Source organism: Scyliorhinus torazame, chromosome 13 (assembly GCF_047496885.1).
Source record: "Scyliorhinus torazame isolate Kashiwa2021f chromosome 13, sScyTor2.1, whole genome shotgun sequence".
NCBI classification, from domain to species: Eukaryota; Metazoa; Chordata; class Chondrichthyes; order Carcharhiniformes; family Scyliorhinidae; genus Scyliorhinus; species Scyliorhinus torazame.
The window spans coordinates 64,616,021-64,629,472 of record NC_092719.1 but is presented as its reverse complement, the minus strand read 5'-3'; the positions used below and the strand labels follow the sequence as shown (position 1 = coordinate 64,629,472).

Sequence of the window (13,452 nt, the reverse complement as noted above, 5' to 3'; positions counted from 1 at the left end):
CCCTGAAGCTTCTATCTATGACCACCTCTGCCTCCCGAATGCTCCGAAGTTCATCCAGCTCCAGCTCCCTAACGCGGTTTCTGAGGAGCTGGAGATGGGTGCACTTCCCACAGATGAAATCAGCAGGGACACTGACGGCGTCCCTCACCTCAAACATTCTGCAGGAGGAACATTGCACTACCTTCCCTGCCATCCCCTCTAGATAAAAAAAGAAAAAGAAAGAAAGAGCTTACCTGTTGTTCACGCCCCTTCTCAGCAAGCACTCACTCAGCAATCTCTGCTCCCCGCACGATAACACCCGAGGGAAAATAAAAGAATAACTACTTACCAGTCACCAGCCAATCCCTTACCTGCAGGCTGTGACATCACGGTTCAACTTCTTTCTACTTCTAACTGCCCTCGAGCCTTCCTCTTGATCTTTACAGCGGTTGTTTTTTTTTGGTTAGAGGAAGGGGTAGGGAGGGAAACACTGAAGAAGTGTTTCGGGTTTAAGTGTCACTTGACAACAGCTCCTCCACAAACCACCTTCAAGTTAGGGTGACCACAACGGAGGTATGCAAATTTCCCCTGCAACTATCTGGCTCAGAAGTTTGAAATTCCTCTGACTTTTTCTTCTTGTAGAGATTTACAAGTTCAAACAGGACATCTCTGTCCATAATTCAAATAAGTATTACCAAATGACTTTCCGACAGGAGGAGACAGGAAATTCTGCTTGAGTGAGAGGCGGAAATTTGGCCAATGAGGGACCCTGGTGCATAGGACAAAAGAAGTGTTCCATCTGATAGATTTTGTATCAGTTTTCAGCAGTTGGAATAAGAGAACAAGCTGATTGGTGAGCAAGTCTATTTCACTGTCTCGTCTCCAGGTCGTAATGAACAGTTGAAAAGTAAGCTTAAGATTTGGTGGAGCAGATTGGACATACAGAATGCCCATCCTGTGGCATATGGGAAGTCGTGAACACTTCACATGGCCTAGACAGGCACATGTTCAGGAGGTGTCATCAGTGGTAGAAACCTGAATTTTGAGTTTGGAACTTGAGCTGCAGTCATTATGGCGCATTCTCAATGCGGAGGACTAGATGGATAGTATGTTTAGGGAGGTGGTCACACCGCAGGATAGGAGTGTGCAGGCGGATAGGGAATGGGTGACCATCAGAGAGTCTAGGAGAAGCTGGCAGGTAGTGCAGCAGTCTTTTGAGTCTATCTTGCTCGCAAACCTGTTTTCCATTTTGGACACTGGTGAGAGTGATGGTTCCTTTGAGGAGTGTCAAATAGGCACCAAAGGTGGCTCAGCTTCATGGGTGGGAAAGAATGAGAGCGGAAGAGGGGATTCAATAGTTAGGGAAATAGACAAGCATTTCTGTAGCTGTGGATATGACTCCAGGATGGTATGTTGTCTCTCTGCTGCAGGGGTCAAGGATAGCCCAGAGTGACTTCTGGATGTTATTAAGGGGGAAAGTTAACAGCTAGAGGTTATGGTTCACATTGGTAACACGATATAGGTAGCAAAATGGGTGAGGTTGTGAAAGCAGATTTTAGGTACCTCAGAGATAGTAATCTCTGGATTACTACCAGTGCCACATACTAGTGAGCTTAGACATAGGAAGTTAGAGCTAATGAATGCTCGACTTGAGAGATAAGGGTGGGATTCAGGTTACTGTGACATTGGAACTGGTTATGGGGGTAGTTATTGTCAAGCTTATTGGTGCTGTCAGCAGACCTGTCAAAGCCAACTGTCAAAATTGTCAGAAGCAGGGAATTATCAAATTTATCAAGAGGACCTGTCCAAGGGACCTGTTACGACATTTAAAATCCCTGCCTTTTAAGTCTTGGGAAAGAATTGTCTGCAGTGTTATAAAAAAATTGCTTGCTATTTCACTCTGTTGACATAAGCCTAAGGGTTTCCATTACTGGATTAGTGCTGCATGAATTATTTAAAAAACATCCGTTAACACAGCAAGCTTCCTTTCACAGCTTTGGGCAGTACCATGGCACTACTCCCTGGCACTGCCTCCTAGAGTGTGCTTCTATTGGGGAGGTTTGGGATGGGAGGGTTCCCTGGAAGGGGAGGCAGGTTATCTGTGGTTGTGGTTTCCATTGGGATGGTTTAGGTGGGAGGGGGACCCTGTGTGGGGGTGCACATATCCATGTTGGTGGTTATCCTTGAGGAGGATCGGGCATGGGGGGGTGGTCTCTGTCGGGCAGGATCAGATGTTTTTTTGTACCATATGCTATGGTGGGATTCGAACCCTGGCTCCCAGAGCATTATTACCCTGGGTCTCTGAATTATTAGTCCAGCAACAGTACCACTACGCCACTGCCTCCCCCATAATATGACCATAATATCGTTAGATTTAGCAATGTTATGGAAAAGGGGCTGTTTAGCACAGGGCTAAATCGCTGGCTTTGAAAGCAGACCAAGGCAGGCCAGCAGCACGGTTCAATTCCCGTATCAGCCTCCCCGAACAGGCGCCGGAATGTGGCGACTAGGGGCTTTTCACAGTAACTTCATTTGAAGCCTACTTGTGACAATAAGCGATTTTCATTTCATTTCATTCAAAAGGACAAAGATAGAAGAGGAGCAAAAGTTCTAAATTGGGGGAAGACAAATTTTACAAAGCTGAGAGATGAATTAGGGCAGCACGGTAGCATTGTGGATAGCACAATTGCTTCAGAGCTCCAGGGTCCCAGGTTCGATACCGGCTTGGGTCACTGTCTGTGCGGAGTCTGCACATCCTCCCCGTGTGTGCGTGGGTTTCCTCCGGGTGCTCCGGTTTCCTCCCACAGTCCAAAGATGTGCATGTTAGGTGGATTGGCCATGATAAATTGCCCTTAGTGTCCAAAATTGCCCCTAGTGTTGGGTGGGGTTACTGGGTTATGGGGATAGGGTGGAGGTGTTGACCTTGGGGAGGGTGCTCTTTCCAAGAGACGGTGCAGACTCGATGGGCCAAATGGCCTCCTTCTGCACTGTAAATTCTATGATCTATGATCTATGATCTATGAACTGGTGAGAGTGGACTGGATGCAAAGGAAAATCTGTGTCAAAGCAGTGGGAGACATTCAAATGCAAAATTTCACAGGCACAGTGTAGACATGACCCCACAAAGAAAGAGGGTGGTACTGCCAAATCTAGAACCCTCTAGTTATCCAGAAGCATATAGGTCAAGACATGGCAGACAAAGAAAGCTTATGGCAGTCACAAAAGACTTAATACTGTAGAAAGCCTGGCGGCGTATAGAAAGTTCAGGGGTGAAGTAAAAATGGAGATTAGGAAAGCAAAGAGAGGAGATGAAAAAATATTGGCAGCTGAAATCAAAGAAAATCCTATGATATTTTACCAATACGTTAAGAGCAAGGGAATAACTAAGGAAAAAGTAGGGCCTATCAGATATGTACATGGTAACTTGTGGGTTGGTTCAGAAGATGTGGGCAGGATTCTCAGTGGGTACTGTGTCTCTGCCTTCACTAAGGAGAGGAATGATTCAGGCATTCTACTTAAAGAGGATGAGTGTGAAATATTAGATACAATACGCCTAGTGAGAGAGGAAGCACTGGTGGGACTGGAATCCTTGAAGGTGGATAAATCACTAGGGCCTTATTTAAAAAGGGTGCGAGGGACAGGCCAGAAAACCAAAGACCAGTCAGTTTGACTTCATTGGTGGGAAAATTATTGGAAATAATTCTGAGCGACAGGACTTACTGTCACTGAGAAAGGCATGGATTAATCAGGGATAGTCAGCATGGTTTTGTTAGGGGAAGATTGTGTCTTACTAACTTAATAGATTATTTTGAGGAAGCAACAAGGAGTATTGATGAGGGTAGTGTAGTGAATGTAGTCTATATAGATTTAAGTAAGGCATTTGTCAAGGTCACACATGGCAGACTGGTTGGAAAACATAGATCTCATGGGATGCAGGGGCAAGTGGCAGGTTGGATTCAAAATTGGTTCAGTGACAGGAAACAAAGAATGAAGATCAATGGATGTTTTTCTGAATGGGAAACTGTGTACAGTTCTGGTCACCGCATTATAGGAAGGACATAATTGCTCTGGATAGAGTACAAAGGAGATTTACAAGAATGCTGCCAGCTCTTGAAAATTGCAGCTATGAGGAGAGATTGGATAGGGTAGAGTTATTTTTCTTGGAACAGAGGAGGCTGAGGGGTGACCTAATTGAAGGGTACAGACTTATGAGGGGCTTAGACAGGGTAGACAGAAAAGACCTGTTTTCCTTCGCTGAGGGGGTCAATTACCAGGGGGCATTGATGTAAGGTGATTAGTAGACTGATTAAAGGGGACGAGGAAAAATATTTTCACCCAGAAGGTGGTGGGCATCTGGAATTCACTGCCTAAGTTGGTGGTTGAGGCTGAAATGCTCAACTCATTTAAAAGGTACCTGATCTGCATCTGAAGTGCTGTAACCTGCAAGGCTAGGGACCAGGTGCTGAAAAATATTCTTCCCTTTTTTGGTCGGTGCAGACACAATGAACTAATGGCCTCTTTCTGCATAGTACGATTTCTAAAGTTCGAAGTCCAAACAATCTATTTTTTATAAGAATAAAAGTGAACTTAGCAATTCACTGCAGGGTACACCACTTGCAGTCCTTCTCCAATCTGAGCCACATCCATTAAACCTCACTCTTTGGGTGGGATTTTCCAGTTGGGCCCACCCCAAGACTGGAAATTCCCCTCCAAGGTCAATGGACCTTTAAATGGTCCATCAAATTTTCTGTCCCACCCACGAATATTCTTGCGGTGGGAGTGGCTGGAAAATGTACCCCATTATTTCCAACCAAGGTTCTATCTGTGCTATATTTGCTTTTACATCATACGCATTGTTTAAAACAATTCATGAGTGGTGGAGGCAGTGGATGTTGAAGGTGCTGGATAGGGTGTCAAATGGCTCCTTTGTCCTGGATGGTATTAAAGTTCTAGGGTATTGTTGAAACTGCATTCATCCAGGCAAGTGGGATGGATTCTATCACACTCCTGACTTGTGCCTTTTAGGTAATGGGCAGATTCTGGGGAGTTAGAAGGTGGGTTTCTTGCCTCAGAATTCCCAGCATCTGACCTGCTCATGTGGCCACAGTATTTATATGGCAGGTCCAGTTCAGTTTCTGGTCAATGGTAACCCTCATTATGTTTTTAGTTGGGGATTCAGAGATGATAATACCGCTGAATGTCAAGGAGAGTTGGTTGGATTCTCTCTTGTTGGGGATGGGCATTGCCTGGCACTTGTGTGGAGCGATTGACACTTGCTATTTATCAGCCCAAGCCTGAATGTTGTCCAGTCCTTACTGCATATGGGCACACAGTGTATCAGTATCTGAAGAGTGTGAATGATGCTAAACATTGTACAATTATCAGTGAACATGATTTATGATGGAGAGAACGTCATTGACAAAGCAGCTGAAGATGGTTGGGCCACGGACCACTACCCCAAGGAACCCCTGCAGTGATGTCCCTGGACTGAGCTGATTGACCTCAAACAACCACAACCATCTTCCTTTGTGCCAGGTATGAATTCACCCAGCGGAGGATTTCCCCTCTAATTCTTATTGACTCCAGATTTGCTAGGGCTCCTTGATGACACATTCAGTCAAACGCTGTCTTGATATCAAGGGCTGTCATTCTTACCTCACCTGATGGAGTGGTAATTGGCCAGGTTGGATTTGTCCTGCTTTTACGGACAGGACACACTCGGGCAATTTTCCACATTGCCATGTAGATGCTAGTGATATAGCTATACTGGAACATCTTTGCGAGAATACAGTTAGCTCTGGAGCACAAGTCTTCAATCCTATTGCTGGAATGTTGTCAGGGCCTTTGCAATATCCAGTGCCTTCAGCTGTTTGATAATAAACTATGGAATGAATCAAATTAGCTGAAGACTAGGATCTGTGATGCTGGGTACCTCAGGAGGAAATCAAAATGGATCATTCACTAAACGTTTTTAGCTGAAGACTTTTGCAAATGCTTCAGCCTTGTCTTTTTTTAGGTGTGTATAAATCACCTTACTGAATGCCTTTTGATGATTTCTCTCCATCACATTTACCATATTACGGGGAGGCAATGGCCTAGTAATGTTGTCACTGGACTGATGATCCAGAGACCCAGGTTAATGTTCTAGGGACCCGGATTCAAATCCCGTCAAGGCAGATGATGAGACTTGAATACAATATAAATCTGGAATTAAAAGTCTAATGGTGACCATGAAACCATTGTTGATTATCGTAAAAACCCCTCTGGTTCTCTAATGTCCTTATCTGGTCTGGCCTACACATGATTCCAAACCATCAGGAATTCTTAACTGTTGTCTGAAATGGCCGAGCAAGCCACACAATTCAAGGGCAATTAGGGATGTGCAATAAATGTTGGCTCAACCAGCGATACCCACATCCCATGGATGAATTTAAAAAATGTCTTTACCTAATTAATCAATTACTTCTTCAAGAAGACTTGCGATATATTCATCAAACAACACTTGCCTTGAACACATCTGTGCTAATTATTTTATGAGTATTCCATGCATATCTAAATTATCACTAAATGCTGATGATCACGCACCTAACAAGAATTGGAAAACCTGTGATCAGAACCACTGCTGTCTCCTCATTCATGAATGTTCTGCCTTCTCAACTTTGCCCCTCGCCTGAGGTGTGATGATCCTCAGGTTAAATTGCCACCAGTCAGCTCTCCCCCCTCAAAGGGGAAAGCAGCCTATGGTCATCTGGGAATATGTCAACTTTACTTTTACTTTACCTCTAACTCCTCTCCGACAGCTATAAAGAGTCCAAGGTGTTTATTGTGAGAATCTGGTCACTTTGAGTTTTGAAATTGTTTTTACAAATGGATAATTCTCAGATTCTTAGGTCGGAATCTTCCCTCCCACCGAAAGTCAATGGACCTTTGGCTGGCCTGCCGCATGCCTCGCGGTAGGTCCCAACGTGATGGGCCAAGAAAATCCCAGCCTTAGTTTAGTCATTTCTTTGTTGAGTTTTAAGATTCATCTTATGAATCTCTGAGCTTTTGATTGAAGGCTCAGGTGATTTCACCAGCTGTATTAAATTTCAAAATATCACCTCAATTTCCTGTAACTCAATGCCATGGCACCAAAATTACAGTAAAATTAACACTTCCCTTCAAATCAATGCTTACGCTTCTTCCCAGGCTTATTAATGACATATCATTTGATGTCCAAGGTTCAAGTTATCACCTTTTAATACAAAGCAACTTTTAAAAATCCCTCTTGGACTTTTCCTTGCTGAAGATGCGTTCCTAGAATCATGAATCATCCTGATTTTGTATGTGGGCTGCCATATAAATGAGTTCTTTTCTCGAGTCTCCCTCCTGGTTATTTGAAAGGCACTAGTTTGTCTTTAGTCAGTTCACTCAAGGGAACACAATTGCCTGGTTTCAACAAGCTATATTTAGACAATGCCTTTTCTGCCTTTAGAGCATCCCAAAGTGGCTCACAGCCAATTAATTACTTTGAAATGTAATCACTTTGTCTATGTAGGCAATGCAATATGGGCACAACAAGGTTTCACAAAGGCCAATAAGGTCAATGACTATGTTATCGATTTTAAAGTTGCTTGTTAAGGGATAAATATTAATTAGGACACCAGCTTCTTTGTTCTTCTTCAAATCGTGTCATGAGATCTTTAGCATGCAGAGAGGACAGACTTCGTTTCTTTTTTAAAATTAATTTAGAGTACCCAATTATTCTTTTCCAATTAAGGGGCAATTTAGTGTGGCCAATCCACCTAACCGGCACATCTTTGGGTTGTGGGGGGTGAAACCCACGCATACATGGGGAGAATGTGCAAACTCCACACAGGCAGTGACCCAGGGCCGGGATCGAAACCGGGTCCTCAGTGGCATAGGCAGCAGTGCTAACCACTGTGCCGCCCGAGGAGCAACTTTGTTTCAGTTGGATATGAGAGACGTCATCTTCATCCAGGGTCGGTCCACCATTTTGTAGTTACCACAGAGTCTCGCCCATTCCGTGAAAATCTAGGCCACTGTGTCCCTCTGAACAGAGAGAAGCAGACAGAGCATGCACATACCTTTGCCAGGATAGCGGTTTCCCCAAGGTACATTGACTGCACACATGTGCTTTTGCATGTGCTGTATCTAAATGTAGAGACAGCTAAAACGCACAAAATGTTTTACTTGCTGAATGCGTCATTCATGTCAGACTGAGCATGTCATGCTGATAAATGTCCATTATCCTGGCAGAAAATCATGATGCTTTTTTTTGTATTATTCCCCCCCATTCCCTCAATCTTTGAAACACCACGTCAAACCAGAGAGTGGTTACTGAGTGACGAAGACTATTTGCTTTCCACCTGATTCATGCAGCACTCCACAACCCAAACACATGTGACCACCACGTGTACAATGAAAGCCATGCTGACATTCAGAAAGCGGATCAACTGGCTGGACCACTCTGGAGGAATCCTCCAGTACTCACTAGGGTATGTGGGTCAAGTCGAGGTGGTACTGCTGCGTCCTTCACAAGCTGGCCATCGCGAGGGCACAACTCTTCCCACCAAAGATTCACTGACCACCTCAGGAGGAAGAGGAGGAGGAAGCTGGTTCATTCAGTTCATGTGCAGCCAAGTATTCATCCCCACTCATCCCGACAGGTTGGCATCTATACTGTTCTTTCCTCTTGGCCTGGGTGAAGCCCACTTATACCCAGTGATCCACCAGTGATTTTATTTTGGTGTCATGAATATTCGGTGTTGGAACAAATTTGTCAGCATTCATTGCAATTTCCTCACATGTTAAAAGCTGAGCTGATGTCAATCTCTAACCCTCATGATCTCTAAACATATTTTTCATCTGTGCCATACAGGGATTGCTGGACTTGAAGGTCAATCCACACAGGATGTATATTAAGCACTGTTGTTTGTTGATATATGTTTGGGTAAAAAGTGAGAGATTAATTCCATTATTTGGTGAATTAGTAACTGAGGATGGGCTCAGCAGTATACCCAGGGGAATGAAGGAGGAAGTTAGAAGATATTTCTCTGCACAGACTTAATTCGAAGGTGGAATGCTTTACACAAATGCCAACTGAGGCAGAGATCGTAAATCATTTCACATAAATTGAAGAAATATTTAATAAAGAGAAAACAGAAGATGTTCTGGCGAATCAGAAGAGAACTGGCATCAGAAGAAACAAGTCTTGCTGAAGAACTGCCGCAGATATAATAAGGTTAATAATCTCTCAGTTCTCTAATTTCTATGATTCTGTGTGAGGACTGTAAGCATTGGAATTTATGACCACCTTAGTCAGTTCCCACTCATAAGTTTACTTGGAATCTAGTAATGAGGGATTAGTGTCACAAACAAACAGATCTGTTGGTTGCAGGGCAGCATGGTGGCGCAGTGGTTAGCCAAGGTCCCAGGTTCGATCCCGGCTCTGGGTCACTGTCTGTGTGGAGTTTGCACATTCTCCCCGTGTTTGCGTGGGTTTCGCCCCCACAACCCAAAATGTGCAGGCTAGGTGGATTGGCCACGCTAAATTGCCCCTTAATTGGAAAAAATGGATTGGGTACTCTAAATCTTAAAAAACGATCTGTTGATTGCACAGAAAGAAGACTTTGTAGAATGTTTGAAGTTGTCTCTCCAGACACAGGGCCGGAAGAGGCGTTGCAGTAAGCTGCCTGGGGTAAGGTCTCGGGACCTGGAGGACAGATGTGTGGCAGGGGTCAGAGGGCAGGGAGGTTAGGGAACATCTGGAGGGATCAGAGGGGAATGTTTGGGGTCTCGAATGATAGGCCGAAGGGGTTAGTTGGGAGGTTTGGAGGTCATTGTGTCTTAAGGGGAGGGTACCCCCAGTGAGAAGGGGTCTTCTAATGGAACTCCCCTCCATCCACCTCGTGCATAACCTATTCCTGTCTTAGATCGAACTTCTGCACCTGAACTGTTATCCGCCTGCCAGTTTAAAAATTAAGCAGGATGGGAAAAGGCCCGTAAGTGGTCATTAAGTGGATGCATAAAGGCCTTAATTGGGGCAAGGGTAGGCTGCCTGTCCGAGGTCCTGTCCACCCCAGCATAAAATGACAACCAGGTTGGGGTGGGTGGGATCCCAGAAGGAATCCTGTCCATGCAATTTCATGCTCCATCTTCCTCAGAACCCACCGGGAATGGGAGCATAGAATTCTGGCCCGTTTGCCCTTTTCAATCTCACAGGACAATTCTTTCTATTTACCATCAGCTGGAGAATTCTAGTCAAGCACTGGCAGTAGGTATAAAGCCTACCAGTTTCCTTCACAGCATTATGCCATTGCTCCTTTGTACTTATAATTGAACATAAAAGAGATGCTATCATTCCACACAACACAATGCCAGACTTATATTAATTTTCATGCACAAATCGATACCAGACACGTTGCACGGCTGAACCTGCCAGTCTGCACCTTAGGCACATTCACCTTCAGCAAGTATATGTTATATCAGCAAGTTTACTGATTTTTTAGTCGGATGTTTTCCAAGATACTTACACGGAATTGTTTCAGTCTATCCGCTCTCTCCCGTAGGACTTGTTCTTGCAAAGCTGTCTTCTTTGCTCGTTCAGTTCTCCATTGTTCTTGTTTCTTCTGATCAAAGGAAATGTTATTAGAGTCAGGAGCTAAATTTATTGCAGAAGCAAGCAGGCGTGAAGCTGGTTTGCCATTGAGATTGTGTTTCACTGTCACACTATAAATGCCATGGGTTTTTAAATACGTGAATAAATATTTGCCTTTGACACCTCAGCATAATGAGTTTTTGGTGCAATGTTACCTTTTACTTTAGATCCAAACTTCTGTCTGTGATTTACAACAATCCAATGCAAATTGGTGAGATTTTCCAGCCATTCCCGCTGGCGGGATGTTCTGGTCCCACTGGCGGCGACCCGCTACCGCGGGTTCCACGCCGCTGGAATGGGAACACTGGAAAACCCCGTTGACAGCAGCGGGACCGGAAGATCCCACCACTGGCCAATGGCGAGCCACCTCCGCCACCATGGGGGGGGGGGGGGTAATCCTCTCCAAGGCAAAAGTGAAGTATGTTGAGTGGGATTTTCCAGTCCTGCCATCCCAGGGGTCCAGAAATTCCCGCCCAAGCTCAATGGACCTTTAAATGGTCACAACCGCGCACGATGATTCCTGAGGCGGTGCGATCGGAAAAAATTATCCCATCATTAACTTTACTCTTTTGTAAACGGTTACCATTAATAATTCTACACTTAGAAATTTAGGGACCAGAAGGCTTGCAGACCAATTGATAAATATAATCTCGAAAGCTTCTGCCTGGCTTTGGCATCTTCTAATGTTATTTCTCAAAATATGAATTAAACCCAAAATAGTGTGAAAAAAATACCCACTTTTTTTGTTGAATCTACTAAAAATTAAGGCCTGTCAGACTATTGGATCTTTGCTGCTAGCTTTTGCATGTTATATATTAAGTCGGGTTGTGAAGTATGCGCTCCAAATTTACAAGCAGATTTATAATGAGTGTGGAGCGTACTTGCTAATACATGGTAACTTCAAAGCTATGTCGTTCATGTTATCCAATTAATTCTGACCAGCAGTCCTTATTGGCAGGACTTCAGAATGAAGGTTTCCCTATGGCTTTCACATTTTATCCTACTCGGATGTGATTACAATATTTATCTCTGGAATCAATCCAGCAGAAATGAGTTCGTTGGAGGGTAATCAGGATTATTTTAGGGGGTCATGTGATATAGTGGGTAGCATCCCACTCTGCCTCTGGCCCAGAAACTCCGGGTTCGAGTCCCACTCCAGGATTTGATGACTAAGGAAGGTGCATTCATAATGCGGTCAAACAGATTCACTATCAACCTATAAATCCTTCCAGCATGCCAATGGCTGCCGGTAAGAGTGGGAGAGTCTCCTGGTCAGCCATGCTTGATGTGGAATGGCACTCCTCAAGCTATTAGCCCCTGGTGACAGACGAGTAAACTGTTCCAGCAATTAGTAGCTATGGAAACAGATGAAAGTTTGCCTTGGTGCATCACTTGGTGCAGAAAGAGAAATGAAATGGGAATATTAAGAAATCAAGAAAGATGGTTTGGTCAAGAAATAACACTAAACATGAAGATCCAAGTAATGCAATAGCCATGGTTTGGGCACTATGGAAACAGCCAGAATATCCTTCATGGCTTTGCACACCCAGATACAGGGAATAAGAAGCCAAGCTAGGGGACCAAGGGTGACTGAATAAAAAATGTCACAAGCGATTTGTCACAAAAAGGGCCCAAATGACTGAAGACTAGCTTAGAACTAGCTACAATGGAATGAATTTACTCAGCACTACCATTATTGCTAACAGAGCAGATGGAAATTTAGTTGTAGTACTAGGTCATCCCGGAACGGGGTCAACTCATTGACCCTTGCCCAACTCATGAGTTCTCTGTGGCCTGGACTTTGAGTGGATGACATCCAGTTGCTCATGAATCTTTAATATGCTACTGGGATATAGCAATGTTTTTTTTAACCCCCCCTCTTGGAGTATGTATCAGCTGCAGTTGAAGAGAGTGGTACACAAGTTAGCAACATTTGGCAGGCATGGGCCTTGATTTTTGTAACGACAGAGAGCCTCTCCATCATTGCAAAAATAGCAGACGAGCCCGAAATTTGCAAGTTCCCGCCCTCAAACACAGCACCTATCCCAGGCAGTGGGAATGGGATCGCGTTGTGTTTCACTCATGGAGGCAGCTGGTCATAGAACTCAGCAGCTACCTCCACTCATGTAATTTAGAGGTGAGAGGTGTGTGAAATTTGGTATGGACAGATTAGATTTGGTCTGAATGTTGTGAAGTTATTTGGATAGCCAGGGTACACAGGGTTACATGAGCGTAACCCCTCAGTGCAGGAAGAGATTGGGACACAATCTCTTGACTCTCTGATGTGACCCCCAGAACCCCTAATGCCTCTGTTAGGAGGTCCTCAAACACCCCACACCCCACCACATGCCACCATGTAAGGCTGTCAGGAATCCCGATAGAGGCCTCTTCCAGGATCTACCGGCCGCGTACCGACAGATTCAGGCGCTCCCGGTAAATTGCACCCTTAGTTTTTGAGAAACCTATTTCCAGTTGTGTTCATCAAACTACACCAGTTCACCACTCTTAAATATAACTAGGAATAATATTTAATGTAAAATCATATTCTTGAAGTAGTTCATGCAAGTTTTCATCTTCGGCAATACGCAAATAGGTTTGAGCAGAAACATGCACAAAAATTTCACCTAACACACCCAGCAGAATTTTGAAAGTAACTTATGGTCAGATTGCTAATTGTATCAAAGCAGCAACTCTTGGGTGTTTTGAAGGGCTTGGTAACTTGGGTTTGGTAATTGTGCACTAATAAACCATTGTGAAAAGCTTAAGCTATATTCACTACATTGATAGTGTGAAATGGCTTCCTTACATACACC

The 13,452-nt window shown here is 44.2% G+C and overlaps 1 protein-coding gene across 2 annotated transcripts in view; it reads right to left on the bottom strand.

Annotated features, from left to right (window-relative positions):
* The window catches only part of LOC140387704 (uncharacterized), a 45,796-nt gene that overhangs the window by 20,576 nt on the left and 11,768 nt on the right, over nucleotides 1-13,452 (bottom strand). For both annotated transcript variants that reach the window (XM_072470878.1, XM_072470879.1), the window contains exon 5: nucleotides 10,515-10,610. In XM_072470878.1, the coding sequence (XP_072326979.1) occupies nucleotides 10,515-10,610 (96 nt within the window). The remainder of the gene's footprint in view (nucleotides 1-10,514; nucleotides 10,611-13,452) is intronic.